This window comes from Synchiropus splendidus, chromosome 4 (assembly GCF_027744825.2).
Source record: "Synchiropus splendidus isolate RoL2022-P1 chromosome 4, RoL_Sspl_1.0, whole genome shotgun sequence".
NCBI classification, from domain to species: domain Eukaryota; kingdom Metazoa; phylum Chordata; class Actinopteri; order Syngnathiformes; family Callionymidae; genus Synchiropus; species Synchiropus splendidus.
The window spans coordinates 13,231,430-13,248,627 of NC_071337.1; the positions used below are offsets into that span (position 1 = coordinate 13,231,430).

Consider the following 17,198-nt stretch of genomic DNA (forward strand, 5'->3'; position numbering starts at 1 on the left):
TCACAAGGAGGAAATGTTGTGTTCTTGTCCGGTCTACATTGATGCCACACATTTCTCCACCTCTTCTCTCAAGTCAATCGTCCATCCCAAACCATCCCTCCTGCTCGATCATGTCCCTTGTTCTCTTCACTGTGTCATTTCAGACGTGTCATCCTGCAGATAAAACTCATTGGCTTCTTTTCTCTCGCGTTATCATCCCATGGCTGACACCGTTTGTAGCAGAGATTGGAAGAGATGTCGCGCTGATCTGAACTCAAGTCTCAGACCGTATGTTGGAGAATTGGGGTTTTGCCTCTCTGCTAAAATGATATTTGTCTCACGGATATCGAATCTTTGGAGTGCCACTCGCTTTCCTGCTTTTATTTCTGATCATGAGAAAAGAGCGACAGTCTTTTGTGAAAGGGGGCAAAATATCTCTCATGAGAGAAGGTTGTGGTTATGCTGTCAGAAAAGTTTTTTTTTTTTTTTTAAAGGAGGAGGGGATGACAAAAGCCACACATTGCTCAAGTTCCCCCACCCTGGAGGTTGTTGTGCAGGGACTTGTAAGCCAGTGTTTGGGGTGGGGTTGTCCGGCCTGAGGGCCTGTGTGAAAGCAAATCTTCCAGGTGTCAGCTCTTCTATGGGGAAGGAGAATATTATCTCACAGCTCATTGTTTCCATGAAAAAGTCGGGGTTTGCCACAGACAGCCTGAGATTCCGCTCTTTCCTCCTTCAAAAAGGTTTATTTTCGTCCGGCAACTGCGAACAGGATGTTGGCATAGATGCAGAAGTTTGGTCCATTGCATGTGATTGAGAGTGCACGGTAGGATCTTGGTGATGGATCAGACCACAAGCACCTATCAGAAAATTTACCAGTACCTCAGCCAGTAAACAGCAGACAGAAAACATTCCATCCACAATATATATATAATAGAATATTTTGCTGGTAAATGCATAAATACATTTTCTGTGTCTTGAGCATCACAAATAAAAAATTGCTCAAGCCACATTTTTTCCAGCATTCAAACCATCACTGACCTATTTTACAAGTAATTTTACACCAAATAAATACAGTTTAAGAAGGCGAAACAGTCATGTGTAGCGTGACATCATCAACAAGCGACAGCCCACATCTATTTTCAAGACTGATGATGAACCTTCACTAGGTTTCATGTGTAATTAAAATTGCTTTTAAAATATTAGTTTCAAGTGCCATCATAAAAACAAAGAATCCGTTTTCTAAATTGCAGAGCGTAGTGATGTCAGAAGGTGGCAGCTCGGACTCATACTGTCAATGCTGTTGACACATAGTATACTCCACCACGTGAAGTAATAACATTGTTTAAAAAAATGCATACAAACAAGTATAAAAACTAATAATAATAATACTGAACTGAAGAATCAAGTAGTGCCACAAAGTACATGAACAAGACACAATAGAATAATATTACCTCCCTACATCTTCCCTAGGTAAAAAAAAAGACGCTATGAAAAGGAAACCCACAAAAATCTTGGGATAGATGGATTGAGCTGCTGGGCTTAGTTAGCATTTTCAAAAAAGCAATTACTAATTGACCGGAATTCCAGTCTGTGTGTCCTTTGAAATGTGACCGCTTTAACCTTGTGAGCTGCATGTGTGAGAAGGTTGTTGAGGGAAGAGGACGTTGACTTTCATCTTCCCTATCAGCCGCTTCCTCTCCTCTTTTCCTCTTTCACACCAACAGGTTTTGCCACTTCTCCACTGTCAAATGCCACATTGTTGCCAGACCAGTCAGACTGGACACATCTATGACACAGTCACAACACTTTTACACACGCTGCTGACTTTCACTGCCAGTCCACCAGGCCTCAGGTCAGGTGACCGACAACACCACAACATGCCTTTGATCTATATCACAAGTCACATGTACTGCTGAGCATGAATTTCTGATCCATTGAACAAAAAAGATAAAGACAAGATTCTTTTTTCTACATTCATGATTTTATTGACAGATGAATTGCTGTCAAGTTGACAAACAGAACATATAATAATTTAAGATTATTCTCTGCACATGTTGAGTTCTGAAGAAAATGAGTTTCTATATTTCAGAATTATATATTTCAGAATATATTACATATCAGCACTTGAAACAGAAGCTTTAATTGCCACGCCAGGAATCATCTCCGTTCCAGCACAAACATCCCTCTTTTGCACAGTTTGGTAAACAGCGAGACACAGACGGCTAATCCCAGCCGTGTCCAGACAAGCTGCTCCACGAAGAGAACCTCTGGTATGTAGGAAACACCTTTCACCTCTCTCAAACACATGGGAAGGTGTTCTGTGACTCTTGGCTGGCAGAATTTCCAGTCCTGCCTGTGTTGGCCTGTGTCAGCTTGCAGAAGAGCCGCCACACAATTCCCAGTGTCAAAGCAGCGCATGGCTGACATTCCCACTGTGAGAACTCAAATTAATAAGCTGTGGATCATAAATGACACGACAGGCCCATGAAGAATATTTAAAGTATACAGCGTCCGATTGGGGCAAAATTTAAATAGCTGAACCTTAATCCGATGCCAAGTCCTCCCTCAGTCGTTTAAAGCTGCTCGGATTGGGCTATTTCCAAACATTTGAATATTCCTACTGCCTGCATTGTTCCTCCCACATACTGGGAATAACTTTAATAGGAAGACACCCTTAAAAACTAGCTCAACCTTTTACACAAAAAACAGTTGACAGATTCCAAGGTATCATGGTGACCCCTGCCTCTCACCCCAAGTGGCTGGGATAGGCTCCAGTGACCCCAGTCAAATGCACGAATGACTTAAACAGGAAGGTTAATTCAATATACAATATACTTCTACGTCCTTGGTTGCCCAAGTGTTTTCTACTGCTATCTGGAGTCGCTATGTTTACCTCTCACAAGTGAGCCTGTTCAGTCAGTACAGAAGGTCACGGACAGAACAGCTCTCAGAAAATATTACCTTTTATATCCAATTTAAAAAATGAAGTTACAGTTTGATATGATGATGATGGTGCATTCTCAAAAATGCATTATTACACTCTTTTTTTCTTGCGGTCTGTGAGCGTCTGGATCTAGGAGGCGACTCCACCTGTATTTATCTAGCGAACCCATTTAAACACACACAACAAAGACGCGCGCTCGGCAAAAGGCCCAGGCGCTCTGGAAAACAAATTAGACAAGGGAGGATTGTAGTGATCATACACACACACACTCGCCTCGCTCATACATGCAAAAACACGGATGTGACACGGCTGACGGTTTAACTGAATCTCAAACCTAATTGTACATCTCCATGCAAAAGCTCCCCGGGGGCTTTCATAAGCAAATCTCCCACATTTTCTCATGCAAAAGCTTTCATGACAGCCCAGACCGGTTTTGGAAATTGTGGATCAACTGTTTCGAAATATACAGTTTAACTGAAATTTTCGTTTTACAGTTCAGGTTGTTTATGAAGCTGCAGCCTGTAGTTTTGCCGTCAATATCATTATTTTGAGCAAGTCATTATAGCTTGTTTGGACATTTACATCTTTTGTATGATCAACCAAAACAAATTTATGAAATATGGTTATGTACATTTTTATCAGTCACATCTCAGCTACAACTTTGTTGGCAGTGTCCCCAGCTGCTCCTGCACGTCTGTCTAACTAACCTCTGAAAAACCTTGGGCAGACAATAAGGTGTCATCACCAGAATGACCAAACCACCTCAGCAGGCTGTTGCTTGTTCAGTGATGCAAGCAAAAGAAAAAAAAATGTACACGTTTGATGGCTTTAACATGAACTCCATTCAATTGCTTTTACCTTAAACTCCCCGCAACTAGTTTTTTTAGGTGAAGGACTACATTTTGCCTCATACAATTATGCGTCGTACTGAATACATAATTGAGCCAACCGATTTAGTCAGAATCTTTTCCTTTTTTTAGTGGTCAGACTCCACCTTGGCATCATTGTAGGAGACTCACACAAGCTGTTTGCTTTGGGGGAGATGATCCCAAACACTGGGCTCTTCCCTTACAATGGCTTCATTAAAGGGACAATGGCATTGTGTGAGCTGGAGACGGGACCCCTCCCTACCTTCTGTCTGCTCTCAGATCACTTGACACTCCAACAAACACACACTCGAAATCACTGACCCAGTTGTTAATAGTAGATAACCTTAGTGTGTGATAAATTCAATCAAAAACCGACAACAAAATAGTGATTTGTTGATTTGTATTTAGATTTGACTGGTTTCTTTGAGTAAATTCCTTTTTTTTTAAATTAAATCTAGTACCAGTTTATTTGTCAGTTTCCACCAAAATAAATAAAAAAGTCAATTACATAACCCTCAAAAATTAGATTTTATCCCTCAGATTTATTTTTTTTATATATATAATAATATAAGAATTATATATATACACTATAATGGCGATTGTTTACTGGAAAAAATACAATATATTTTAAATTAAAAAGAAAACAAATGCCCAGATTAATAATAAAGAAAAAAAGAATTATAAAAATGCAGAACGTTATAGCAATAGCTAACGTTAGCACGCAAGAATGCGCTTCTGCCTCGGCATTTCTGTTCCTGTTCCGTGAGCCCATGGTGTTTTCTTGTCCACTGCCATCGAGGAGGATCCTTACCTGCCTTTCCCGGCCTTCAGCCAATCATAGCGTGCCCCGGGCCAAACGAGCCAATCAGCTGCGAGCTCAGCCTCACCTTTCCACTCTTCCACAGTGGAAGAATTTTAGCAGAATAAAGTTGAACCTTCTCGAGCCATTCCAGGATAATAGCCGAGTACATGTCTGCGGGGCCTGTTTGCGTGGATGGTAGCGGAGGACCGTGTGCACAAAAGACCACTCTCTCTACCTGCCAGGTGAAGGAGCTGGAGGAGGAGAGCCGCAGAGGAGGAGGAGGAGGAGGAGGGTGGAAAGAAGCGGGGCGAGAAAAAGTCGACTTACCTGTAGACCAACTTCTGGCAGCTCACTCGCTCTATAACCTGCTCCGACTTGAAAGTCCAGTTCCACAAGAAGACTCGTAGAGGAAGCTAAATATGTCACAGGAGACAGACAAGTAAGTGATCGAGTCAGCCGAGTCGATGCTTCTACCTCAGGAGGGGCACGAGGGGGCCACACCATTTAGGCTCCGATTCACCCGGGAAAAAACAGAGATTTAGTCGGAATAAGTGGCCGGAAGGATCGATGAGAATCTAGAGGACTGTGTCGCGCTAATCGCTAACGAGATGGATTATGAAATGTTGACAAGGGAAGTTGAAGTTGGCGCCGTGGATCCCGACTAAGCTTCGCCATGTTTGACTACTTGGTGCGAGACTGGATTTCTGCTAGCACGAGCTCTTTTCTTAGAATAAAACGCTCAAACACTCACTCGTGTTTGATCGTTCAAGTATTAGTTTGTGTTTTGCTTAATGTCAAATGTGGCGTGTTTATCGATGATTAATATTATTGTTGTTCAGTCCATTACTATAACACACTAAATGCCACTTATTCAAGAATCAAATACAATTATACAATTCCATGTTTTATTTAACTTCTATGATCTAGAAATTACTCTTATGAGGTTTATTTAGTGTTTTAGTTTTTTAATGAAACACACCAGTATGTTTGACATAAGACTGAAACTCATTTTGTTTGTTTCAGTCATCTCAAATTATTAATGATTGTTGACATATGTGTGTGCCATTCAACTCAGCAGCCAGAACAAGAGTGTAGATCACACGTGCAATGGAATGTAACAGGTGTCTTGCATTAAAATGCGCTTAAGAAAATGAAGAGATGGAAATATTTTGTCCACTGTGAGGTGAAGTTTCCATGCAATTGCATCTTTATAATAGCTAAGTTAGTATTATTATTATTGTTGTTGTTGTTATTATTAAGAAGCTGCAATGTGTTTTTATTAACCATGATTGCCTTGCTTATTTTCTACATTATGTTGTTACATATTTTGTCTATCTATCCATCTTCTATTGATTATGAATATTGTTATTGGTAGGAGAAGGAGTAAACTAGATTTCCCTGCAAGATCTTTTTCAGTTAAACTAACTAATTATTTAGCCTCAAACAAATGGGAAATCATACTAGTGTCATCCAAAATAATACGTATGTAATGCTGATCTGATTTGTGCAGACATGCTCCACATCCACCTTCACTGCACATATCTGCAGTGGTGGTGCGTTCATTTGCTGTGCAGATGATGTGGTGAGGATGACACAGATCTGCTCATGCAGAGGCCCTATGGACCATGACCATACTCATTTCTCTCAAAGTTATCTTTTATATAACATGTTCAAAACCCAAATCTTCACTTTAACATAACAGATAGCACCTGGCTAAAGCTAATTGAATTTGATCATAACAATGTCAGTGTAATCTATAACAGATTACAACGCAAGTGGTGCTGAATAACTGATTAAGAAAGAGGTTTTGCCCTTAAATCTTAAGAGTGTGTGTTTTGAAAACTGTTGTCATGAAGGTGTGACTGCTGATAAGCTTCATTGTTCCACTTATTCTAAGTGCAAGCTGACACATCCAGAGCCGCTCCTGCTGCATTCGACTGCACAGATATGTTGTGAAAACAGAGTGGGCGGAACTGGTCTGTGATCTCCACTTAAGTGGGATTCTGAGAGACACACACATACACAGCATGAAAAACGTGACGAAAAATTACAGTCACAAGTTGTCAGTTTCCATCTGAGCTCAGTACCGACTCCAAGGTAGTTCTGCAGCACCAATACAGGGTCTGCATTAGCTCACCTGACAAGTGTTGTGCACGACATGCAGGTCTGGTTCAATGCATTCTGTTTCGTGTGTGTGCCAGCAAGCGATTAGTGGTGGTGGTCCCCAACGAGAGCTCCTTCCCGGCCGTGCGCAGAGCCTACACCAGCGAGGACGAAGCATGGCGGTCGTACCTGGAGAATCCGCTGACGGCGGCTACCAAGGCCATGATGAGCATCAACGGCGACGAAGACAGTGCCAACGCCCTGGGGTTGCTCTATGACTACTACAAGGTGAGCGGTCGGCCAAGTTATATGAAGGAACTTCTCACTCGAGAAGGTGTTTGAGCCGCAGTTACCTGAGGATTATGGGTGTCAGAAGGTGATGCTCCCCTCTCGTCTGTAGATCTGACTCCTGGTGGTACTTCAGCACCGTGGGAACAATGTAGTGGGCTTCATTGTTGATGTTAAGATTGATATCTCTTGGGTGATGGAAGGGTCGATGGATTGGAACCAGGGGTTTGAATTTGGAAATCCGGATTTGGGGTCACCCTACTCTGATTAAGAGAACTCTTTGTTGGGACATCTTGGGCTAGGCTTAATTCATACAGCATGAGTTGAGAGCATTGACTTCTTCCTTGATGTACTTTGGGCTTGGTCTGTTGGTGGCGCTGTAGGACGAACCAGAATTGGATTCAAAGCTGGAGGATGCATTTGGTGTTTTACCGGATTGATACCTCCACCTGTTGAAGTAGATCAGAAAAGTCCTGGATTATGACCTGGCATCAGCTTGGTCCAATAGGACTGCATTAGAGATGTTACCATGTGGACTGATTCTTCATCCAGTCTCTTGCAAGAGCTTAACATTAACCCTCATAACTTTCCAGGTCCCAAAAGAGAAACGGCATCTACCAGCTGCCAAAGTCATAGAGGTAGCAGAAGAGCAGGAGAAAAGGTGAGTTCATATGTCAAATCTATGTTCACATATTTGTTGTTTTTCCTAGCACAGTTCACATGCTGCGTGTCTTTCTTCAGGGCTGCACTGAGCAACAGCCAAAGTGAATTGGAGACAGTAGACAACCGTGTCCAGGTCCTCAAAACCGTCCCGGTCAACCTCTCACGAAACACAGAGCACTCAGACACCAAACGGGATCCTCTAAGCGGTTCCGCTGGACTGGGCTCGGGGGATGGAGGCGCACCAGCGCTGGCCCTGGTGAAGTCCGAGGCGTACGCACCCATCTTCATGACAGGAAGCGGCCTCCACTACAGGGTAGAAGCCGAAGAGTCTGCGCGGGTAATCTATGAGCAGGGTTACGAGGTCACGTCCGTCAGCTCCTATGTGAAGGATGACCACCACAGCCCGCCTGACAGTCCATACGATGAGGACAGAGACGCGGTAAGTGGTCGTAGTTTAGCAGATATTAAATGGACCGAGAATTCCTGCATGTGGTCGAAGCGTGTTTCCGCTTATATTCCCATTATCATACTGTCGATATTCAAACAATAATGTGACTGTTGAGGCACTTCCTTTCAGACTAAATGAGCTCTGCTCTTCTCAGCAGAAGTTCCACACACCTTCTTCTTTGGCTGCAGACGACTTCATTTCTTCGTATGAGCAGGAAGCAGTGTAGGTACCTGTAAACAGTGTGGTGGTCAGCTGAGGAGCCTTTTGAATATATGCGTTTGTGTTTGCAGTGACAGCTTTCAGTACACACTGGATGCAACTCGGTCGCTGCGGCACAAGCAGGGTGAAGGACCAATGACCTACCTGAACAAGGGTCAGTTCTACGCCGTGACACTGAATGAACTCAGCGCCAACAAGCGCCTCCGTCACCCCATCAGCAAAGTCAGAGTGAGTCTTTAACTGTCCATTATTTTGATGGTGACCGCTGCATTTTAAATAACCTTGAAATGACATTTCAGTTTTCTTCCCACTGATACTTTGAACATTAGTTTTTGCGAACATCTAACTTCGATTTTTTTTCCCAAATTCAAATTTCACTTTAGTTGACAGATCACTGGAATATCACAAACCAATATGCTTCTTTCTGTACTGCTGTCGTAAATCTACTTTTGCTGTTGTAAATTGCAGCGGGCGACTGCTCACCAGGATGCCCGTGGCATCCCAAACATCCAGTGCCGCCATGATCACAGGCCACATATAGACAAACCATCACTTGTACTCTCACAAAATTTAGATCAGCAAACACCTTAACCATGAATAAAATACTGCGTTATTTACTGTTAATAATCTGTAAACTTTTAATGAGTAATAACTGGCTAATATGCGTGTGTCTTCGCAGAGTGTGATCATGGTTGTGTTCAGCGAAGACAAGAATCGCGACGAGCAACTCAAATACTGGAAATACTGGCACTCACGGCAGCACACGGCCAAACAGAGAGTCCTGGACATCGGTAAGAACAGAGAAATTGATACTACTTTTGTGTGTGTTTGAATGCCACTATCATTAAAACCCTTGACCTTTGCTGTGAAGTCAGAAGCACGTAGGCGTGTTTGACATGCTGAAGCTTGTTAAACAGCAGAGACACTAGGTATGTGTAGAAAACAGCGGTTGGAGGGTCGCACACACACACACACACAGTTACACCTATACACACTTGTTAGAACAGGGATAGGAATGTCAAAGGCAACCGCACAATACGGTCTAGTGCACGTCTTCTTTGGCCATTGAGATTTCCATCTTAATTCCTTTATTTACATTCTCATGGCCGAAGTCTTGTTCCTGGTTGTCCCTCTGTGAGGCTCACCAAAGTGACTTCAATAATCGCTCCCTCAATAACCAATTCCCTTCATAATAGAAATGAATTTCTTTACCAAAATTTAAAAATATTCTGAGGCCCACTAGCTCCGCCCACTTGGAAAGAATGTCTGCCTAAGGTCATAGGTATTTCCTAATTATATAGCATTCCTTAACATATCAAATTGCTGGATCAGAACCGACTGTAATATGACGCATGAAATTCAACACATAGGTTCCAGTTCATAGTTAATCCCAGCATAAATGAGCGAAAATCCCAGTTTGACAAGGGCGTTTGCAGCTGGCAGGGACGTGGGTTTTGAGTCACCTATTTCCAGTTCTGATTCAGTCGGACAAAGTCTCCAAGTCCCGGCGCTGATACCTGACACTGGCCGCCGAGCTGATTTGACTGGCGGTGGGGGAGGAGGGCGCCCCCCCAGGCTGTGTCGCAGAATGGCCCGCTTGAATGGGTTAATTAATGGGGGGCACTGGCAGATAGGCGCGTTGCTGCGGGCCTTTGCTGCTTTAAGCACCTGTCGTGAAACCAGGAAGCGCTAGTGGCACTTGAGCAGGTTAAACATGGGAATGATTCAAACTCAAGTCAGTGCACCCCTGTAGGAAGTGATGCGGACTCAGGGGCCAGGATTGAGACAGGCAGTCGCCACAAACAAATGTTAGTTCGACCTTTCTTTTCGATATACCGCAGGCTTTTTTATAAATCCTTTAGCCCCAAACATGTCTTCAGTATTCTCCGTTATGGCCAGCATCTGCTAATCGCTGGATCCTCCTGTATGAGTCGATGTTTCAACCAAGCACTCAGTCGCTTCAAAGTTTGTTTGGCCAAGCTGATAAGCTTTTATCTCCCAAATATGAAGCGTGCCTCCTGATTCCTTATCTGGACCCAATAGCTGCCGACTGGTGGATGTTCTGCTGTTTACTGAGGCCACTTGGTTGTCTTTGGAGTCAAGTTGGGATGTGTCTGTTTGTCCTCACAGCTGATTACAAAGAAAGTTTCAACACCATCGGCAACATCGAAGAAATCGCCTACAACGCCATTTCCTTCACCTGGGACGTGAACGAGGAAGCAAAGGTTAAGAAAAAAAAAACACTCGACAAATATTTCTATTTAAATTCTTGACGGAATATAAACAGAAACTTGCCTGCTGTGTTTACTCTGGCTGGGGGTGCGTCATCTAGAAAAAGCTGCACTACAGGTTTTTTTTTTTTTTTTTTTTTTGATGAATCATTTGTTGGCAAACAAAGAAGCGTATTGGCACAGACATGGTAGTAACTTGGACGTACAGGTCCAGACAAGTGAGATCAAAGTTATTCAGACACATTTACGTTATTGGTGAATCAATGTGTTTAAAGATCACAGGCCATTGATCCGCCTCTAAGTGTCAGAAGAGATTTGGGTGGCCAGGTTGTGGAGAATACGCTTTAAGGGTTCAGATAGAGTAAGTGCTCCATATCTGTGTAGGTGCAAGTCACTCTCAGAAGCATTTGGGAACTGCAGTTTTAGCCCCTGTGCTTTCTTTAGAATCTTATGTAAAGCAGAATTTGGTTAATAATGAACAAGGTCAAGTTGAAGTTAGAGAACATCTCCTCAACTTTCTCCTTCTTCAGGAATTCTGATTTAAAAACGAAAGAACATGTAGTGTTTTGAAATTGAATTTCAACGACCTTTTTTTGGTAAGCACAACGGTCAAACCTATTGAAGTTTCTTTTCCTCATTTGAACTCACAGGTAACTATGAATCAAAGTCCTTTCTCAACTGATATAGAATTCAAACTGACAACTCTTGAGTGACTCTACTGTCTCCCAGTGAGTCCATTAAAGTCTAGACTGGTGGTCTCCTTAGATGGGCAGTAAAGCTGATGGACAGAGTTGTGTGCTTTTCCAGTGTGTTGCCAAAGCCCACTCCTTAGTGACCGCTCCCTCAATAAGAGCGATTGTTTGAGCTTACCCCCCCCTCAAGGGCCAACACACCAGTGCCTGTCCCCACCCTCTGTTGTTTGTTTTGCCCTCATTTCTGAATGTGTGTGTGTGCGTGTAACGCACCTCCTTTATTGTAATTGCAGCTTGAGGGCAAAAGAGGTTGGAGTAGATCCAAGATCATGTCTCTGAGCCAATATTTACTTTTGCTCTCCCACTCTTTATAAACCGGGTCTTTCACCCTCTGCCGGGACCATTGAGCCTGATCACACTGTTGTAGTGGGGCAGGTGTAATACCTGCGATGCCTCATACACACGCGGCCGATGTTTGTCTTCATGCTCTCTGGCTCGCGGTTCGTCCAGTCGAATGAAACACAAGTGCCGTGAACACTGTTGAACATGAGTAAAGCTCTGCATTACTGTTGTTATTAATATGTGACCTGCGTTCAGTTGCTTGTACTTATTTATTTATTATTCATGTGCTTCGATTGACTTTTTTGAATGAAGTTCTGCTGATGGTGTCTGGACAGCAACATTTGCAGTGACAAAAATGAATTTGGTGTCTAGTACTAACTGTTTTTTCAAGTTTCAATTTCCAATTCAACTGGATTCAAGATTAGTTCTGTGTTCTGCTTCTGTGTTAGCGCCTCATGCTGGTGGAGTCAAGGATGGAAATGAGTCAGTTGTTCAATTCTCAACACAAGTCTCCTGCTCTTCTCCTGGGCAGATCTTCATCACAGTCAACTGCCTGAGCACGGACTTCTCATCTCAGAAGGGGGTCAAAGGTCTGCCACTGATGATCCAGATCGACACCTACAGCTACAACAACCGCAGCAACAAACCGCTGCACCGAGCCTTTTCTCAGATCAAGGTCTTCTGCGACAAGGTCCGTCACCACTTCCTGTTTGTCCGAATTTCTCAGCTGAGGCTCCGTGTTGCTTTAGTGAGTGAGAAATGAACAATTTCTTCGTGTGAGCCTATCACTAAAAAGGTTAACAAACGTGCGACTGAGCCAGCTTTAGTTCATATTTTGTCATCTCACTCCACTCTGTGATGCATTAGTAATGACGGATAGTGACCCCTAGTTTCTACTCAAGTCTGTGAGCGGTCACACACAAGCGTCGTTTGTTCTCCCTCTAGTGGTCAGACCTGAGTAGTGAGCCTCCACTGTGGGTGACAATTGCGAGTCAGTGGTTGAAATTCTGTGGTTATTATGATCTACAATGGCTTGTTATTTTGGACACGGTCTATATATATTATAAAAAAAATTGTAAGTACCATATATTGTCCTGTAGTTGCGAATACAAGTGAAGTACATGAAATATACATCCATATAGATGAACTCAGAGTTTTTTTTCACACTTTAATAAAGAATGTTATATGTTTCAGACATATATTGTTAGATAAGTCAAATCTGTGTATAGATATGTGTCACCTGATACATACAGTATCTACTAAGGCTGTGTATCGATACGATACCAAGCCTCATACAGGAGTGGTGATACGATGCATTGTGACATATTGCGATACTGTAAATTCGGCAATATACTGTAATCTAATCTAATCGAATCTAATCTAATGCGAGCCATCGCTTTAAGGGGGAAAATCAGACAATGAAGTACAATAAACAAGTTTAATGCCATGACGTCTCTGTTAAATTTTGCTGTCAAATAGAGGAATGACTCACTCACTTAAACAACACAACAACAAACTCCAGTGTGCCAAAAGAAAATGTATCAAACATGTCCCAAATGTAGCAGCATATCCAAGTATCAACGTATGAAATGTTACAAAATAATACAAATGTTGTCATTCAGTATTGCAGAATCAAGTATTGCGATGTTTGAGCATATCAATATATTCTTAGACCTATAGTATCAGTACAGATGTTTTACTTTCATCAATGAACCTGAATGTATTATTATACCTGAAAACAAATATAGTCACCTGGATTCGATGTTTTCCCTGACATGCTACTTGGTGTTTCCCACTTGTTTTTCTGGAATCTATTTAAGTTTCACTCAACAGTTTACTGGAAAGCTCATTGTACTTGCATCCCTGATTTAAGTTGTTTGACGAACAAAGAGACACATTATTTTTAGTGTGCTACTTTCAAGTGAATGTCTTGAAAGAAAATTTGAATGCTACACATTAAATACTTGACAAACGTATGACCACAGAATTGTACTGCAGTCCTGCAGTGGATCTAAAACTAGTTGTAGTGTAAAGAATTGCTGCCGTAGTACTTTATATTCAACTATACTATAGTATTTTTGCTCCATGTTTGCTCCCCATAAATCGTCGAATGGTTTACAATATAAATACCGTCTGACCAGTAAATTTAGGATCATTGTGTCGCAGCCACATACTTCCAACTTGACTCCAACACATCTTGGAGTGAACCTGGGTCCTTTGTGTGGAGTTGTGTGTTCTCACTGTGCTTCAGTGGTTTTCAACTGGGCGCTCTGGTATCCTCTCAAAGTCTGACTAGGTTCATTAGTTGGTGACAGTGAATGGTTTTTCTTATCTCTCGGCGCATGCCCAAGGATCGAGTGAGTCGGCTCAGACAAGATTATTATGTCCATATGAATGCTGCCACTGTGACCTTTACACAGGTCAGTGACATCCTTCCATGTCGAGACATACACGCGTACTTGACATGCATCTCTTTCATTTCCGTCGTGCAGGGTGCAGAGCGGAAGATCAGAGACGAGGAGCGAAAGCTGTTCCGCAAAAAGTCAAAAGGTAGAAGCGGCTGTGGTCACGTGATCCTTCACGATCCCACCGAGGAAAACTAATGCTAAGGTTTTATTATTCAGGAAAAGATGGAAGCGCCGGTGTGATTACGATGTCAAAAAAGTCTGACACGACCTATTTCAAGACCATGAGCGACCTGGAAGCTCAGCCGGTTCTCTTCATTCCAGACGTTCACTTTGGGAACCTGCAGAGAGCCGGACAGGTACCGACACTTCAGCTCATGCCAGAACCTAAAGATAGGTATATAATTAACTACAGCTCTGGTGTATAGAATGTTATAAAATGTTCCACAAATATATATATATATATATATATATATATATATATATATATATATATATATATATATATATATATATATATATATATATATATATATATATATATATATATATATATATATATATATATATACGCTGTCTTATAAATAAGTGGGGGCATGACCTATTATTAAAAATTTTCACATGCCAAAATAAATATTCATCTTTTTTTTAGTATTATGATTTGTTTGACTATTTTTTTTTTCGATCTCTGTATGGCACAGTTCTCACTTAATATTTAAAGTTGACACTCCTCTCTACTGAACTCTGTGACATGGCTCTGACTCTAGTACGAGTCACTGTGACATTTGAAAAAGCTTTTGTAGAAGGTGCATTTATGGAACAGTTTATAACATTCTATACACCAGAGCTGTAGTTAATTCTACTCTGAATAGAGCGGAAGAAATAACTACTGCAACACTCAACAATTCAGTTCAATCTAGCCATGATGAGGAAATTTTAATTTAAGTAAATTAACTTATAAAACAGGAGTAATAAGCAGCAGGAATTGGTATGTCAAGAGCTGGATAACTTGAGTGTTGTGAAGGGAAAAAAACGGAATAGAAAATAAAATAATTGCACTACATTAATAATAATAATAATAATAATAATAATAATAATAATAATAAAACAGAATTTTCATAAATAAATGTCTATAAATGACAAAATGTTAAATCATAAGTTTGGTTGTAGATAAATACACGTATTACTCATTTAGTCATGTAAATAACTAAACACAAAATATGATTATTAATTATTAAATGAATAAGACCAATAGAAAATATTTTTAAAGCTTTTAGCTTTGTAGCTGTTGTATGTATGTTGTTTCTCTTCTCTCATTTTGGCCAGACAGGGGCTGACGAAGGGCCACGTGTGACCCCCAAACCAAACAATGGCCATGTCTTCTGCAAACATGACTTGATAATTTGACCATGCAAAACATATTCTGCGCGTGGATTATCCTCCATGATGGACGTTTCCATACTCACCTAGCTGCTTTTTATGTGACCCTTCTGTAGAGGTCCACCAGCGTAACCTTCACAGTCAGTGTTACGTCGAGACAAACCAAAGCATGTCAGTGTTTGACGCTCTCTCCTCCTTCAGGTGTTCACCTTCAACACGGAGGAGATGGACAGAGAGGGGTGAGTGTGTGCTGTGGATTTACATCAGCTCATAGAGATATGAAAATGAGAGATGACATGAGGAGCCAGAGCAATGAACAGGAAGGACGTCTGACCACAAATGCAAACAAATGAACAGAAGCTCCGTGGTCTCACTCCGGCTTTCGTTTCCACTCTAGAAGCGTCCTGGTGAAGAGAATGTTCCGGCCCTCAGACGACGAGTTCTGTCCGTCGCCTCAGAAACAGCTCAAAGAAGAGACTCACAAGAGAGGTACAGGTGCAGCACAGTAGTAACCAACCTCAGTTCAAGAGCTACTGCATCTAAGCCTTATAAAAGTGCTGCCCTAAATTAAAGCACTGACTCTCTCCTTCAGTGTTATTGTACGTCAGGAAGGAGTCGGAGGAAGTTTTTGATGCTCTGATGCTCAAATCTCCGACGCTTCAAGGCCTGATGGAAGCTGTGAGTCGACTGAAACATCAACATCTTCCACCTCACCTCCTTACCGTCCTCATCTTCCTGCAGATATCAGAGAAGTATGGCGTGCCCACCGAGAAGATCGCCAAGGTGTACAAGAAGAGCAAGAAAGGGTAGGAGAGTGAGACCCCTGCTGACGCTTCGAGATGATTCATCTGGTCCCGTTTCAGGATCCTGGTCAACATGGACGACAACGTCATTGAGCACTACTCCAACGAAGACACCTTCATCCTCAACATAGAGAGCTACGCCGACGCCTACAAGGTCACGCTGATGGAGATTTGAGTTGCCTGAGGAGACGCATAGACTGTTGCTAACACCTCCGTTACTGGTCCACTGTGAAGCTTCGCCAGTCCACCAGGACTCTGTGATGAACTCTTTATTCACTCAAGACGAGGACAAACACTCTGTTGCCAAACACACACCAGGAGTAGCCTCTTGTACAGGGCGTAGTCCAACTAGCATCAGGCAGTAGCCCCTCTGCATGCAGCTTGTGTTTTGAATAGTTATTTATTTAATGACTCCTTTAGTCGCCCACATTTCTCCATTTATGAGCATTTTAAGTCCTGCGTATTTCACCCAGACCTTTTATTTAAATGTGAAAATGTTTTTTTAGGGCACAAACAATGTACTCAAAAATACATGTGTAAATATATGTTCAAAGTTCTACACCATCGGCTGCTCTTGAGTTTATAATGTGGGGAGAGTGTGTTGGTCTGGTGACTTGGAGCTAGTGTGGTCCTGGTGGACCTGAAGGTGATGACGATGGAGAGGTTCAAGCATTTTGGGATCTTTTTATAGAGTGAGGGGCAGATGGAAGTGTTAGATCTGGGTTCTCAAAAGAATTCAGTGCAAACGTAGGTTGAAACCGCTGTCTTCAGACAGGGAAAAAAACTTGGTTCATTACTGGAATCTTCGCTTCAAGCTCGCAAACAAAACAGACGAGATCCTCGGTGGGAATGTCATATTTGACAGCCACATCAGCTACACACGCACTTGTTACATACTAGATCCTTCAACATCTTCTGTCTCCTCATCACCAGAGGGCGTCGGATGCTTGATGGCTGGATGGAAATTCAGGAAAGCAACCAGTGCTTCAGCGTTCAATGCGACTTGCCATGAACGCTTCAAGGTTCTCAG

At 42.2% G+C, this 17,198-nt stretch overlaps 1 protein-coding gene across 2 annotated transcripts; it reads left to right on the forward strand.

Moving 5' to 3' along the window:
• Positions 1-4,748: 4,748 nt before the first annotated feature.
• grhl2b (grainyhead-like transcription factor 2b) lies at positions 4,749-16,720 on the forward strand. 2 transcript variants are annotated; one of them, XM_053862262.1, is made up of 16 exons: positions 4,749-5,033; positions 6,796-6,985; positions 7,579-7,646; positions 7,727-8,087; positions 8,254-8,318; positions 8,387-8,543; positions 8,995-9,106; positions 10,446-10,540; positions 12,113-12,271; positions 14,073-14,130; positions 14,205-14,344; positions 15,567-15,604; positions 15,763-15,854; positions 15,958-16,043; positions 16,107-16,171; positions 16,229-16,720. In XM_053862262.1, exons 1-16 carry the CDS (start codon positions 5,014-5,016, stop codon positions 16,341-16,343), a joined length of 1,821 nt encoding a protein of 606 aa, XP_053718237.1. In that variant the 5' UTR covers positions 4,749-5,013; the 3' UTR covers positions 16,344-16,720. The 2 variants fall into 2 exon arrangements, with proteins under 2 accessions (XP_053718237.1, XP_053718238.1); XM_053862263.1 differs by lacking the exon at positions 4,749-5,033 and adding an exon at positions 5,060-5,282.
• The last annotated feature ends 478 nt before the right edge of the window (positions 16,721-17,198 follow it).

Bases quoted from the DNA above. Each gene is read 5' to 3' on its own strand.
- grhl2b (XM_053862262.1), top strand. From the start codon at position 5,014: ATGTCACAGGAGACAGACAA. The intron at 6,986-7,578 runs GTGAGCGGTCGG...ATAACTTTCCAG, and splicing joins TGCTCTATGACTACTACAAG to GTCCCAAAAGAGAAACGGCA. The intron at 15,605-15,762 runs GTGAGTGTGTGC...TTTCCACTCTAG, and splicing joins GAGGAGATGGACAGAGAGGG to AAGCGTCCTGGTGAAGAGAA.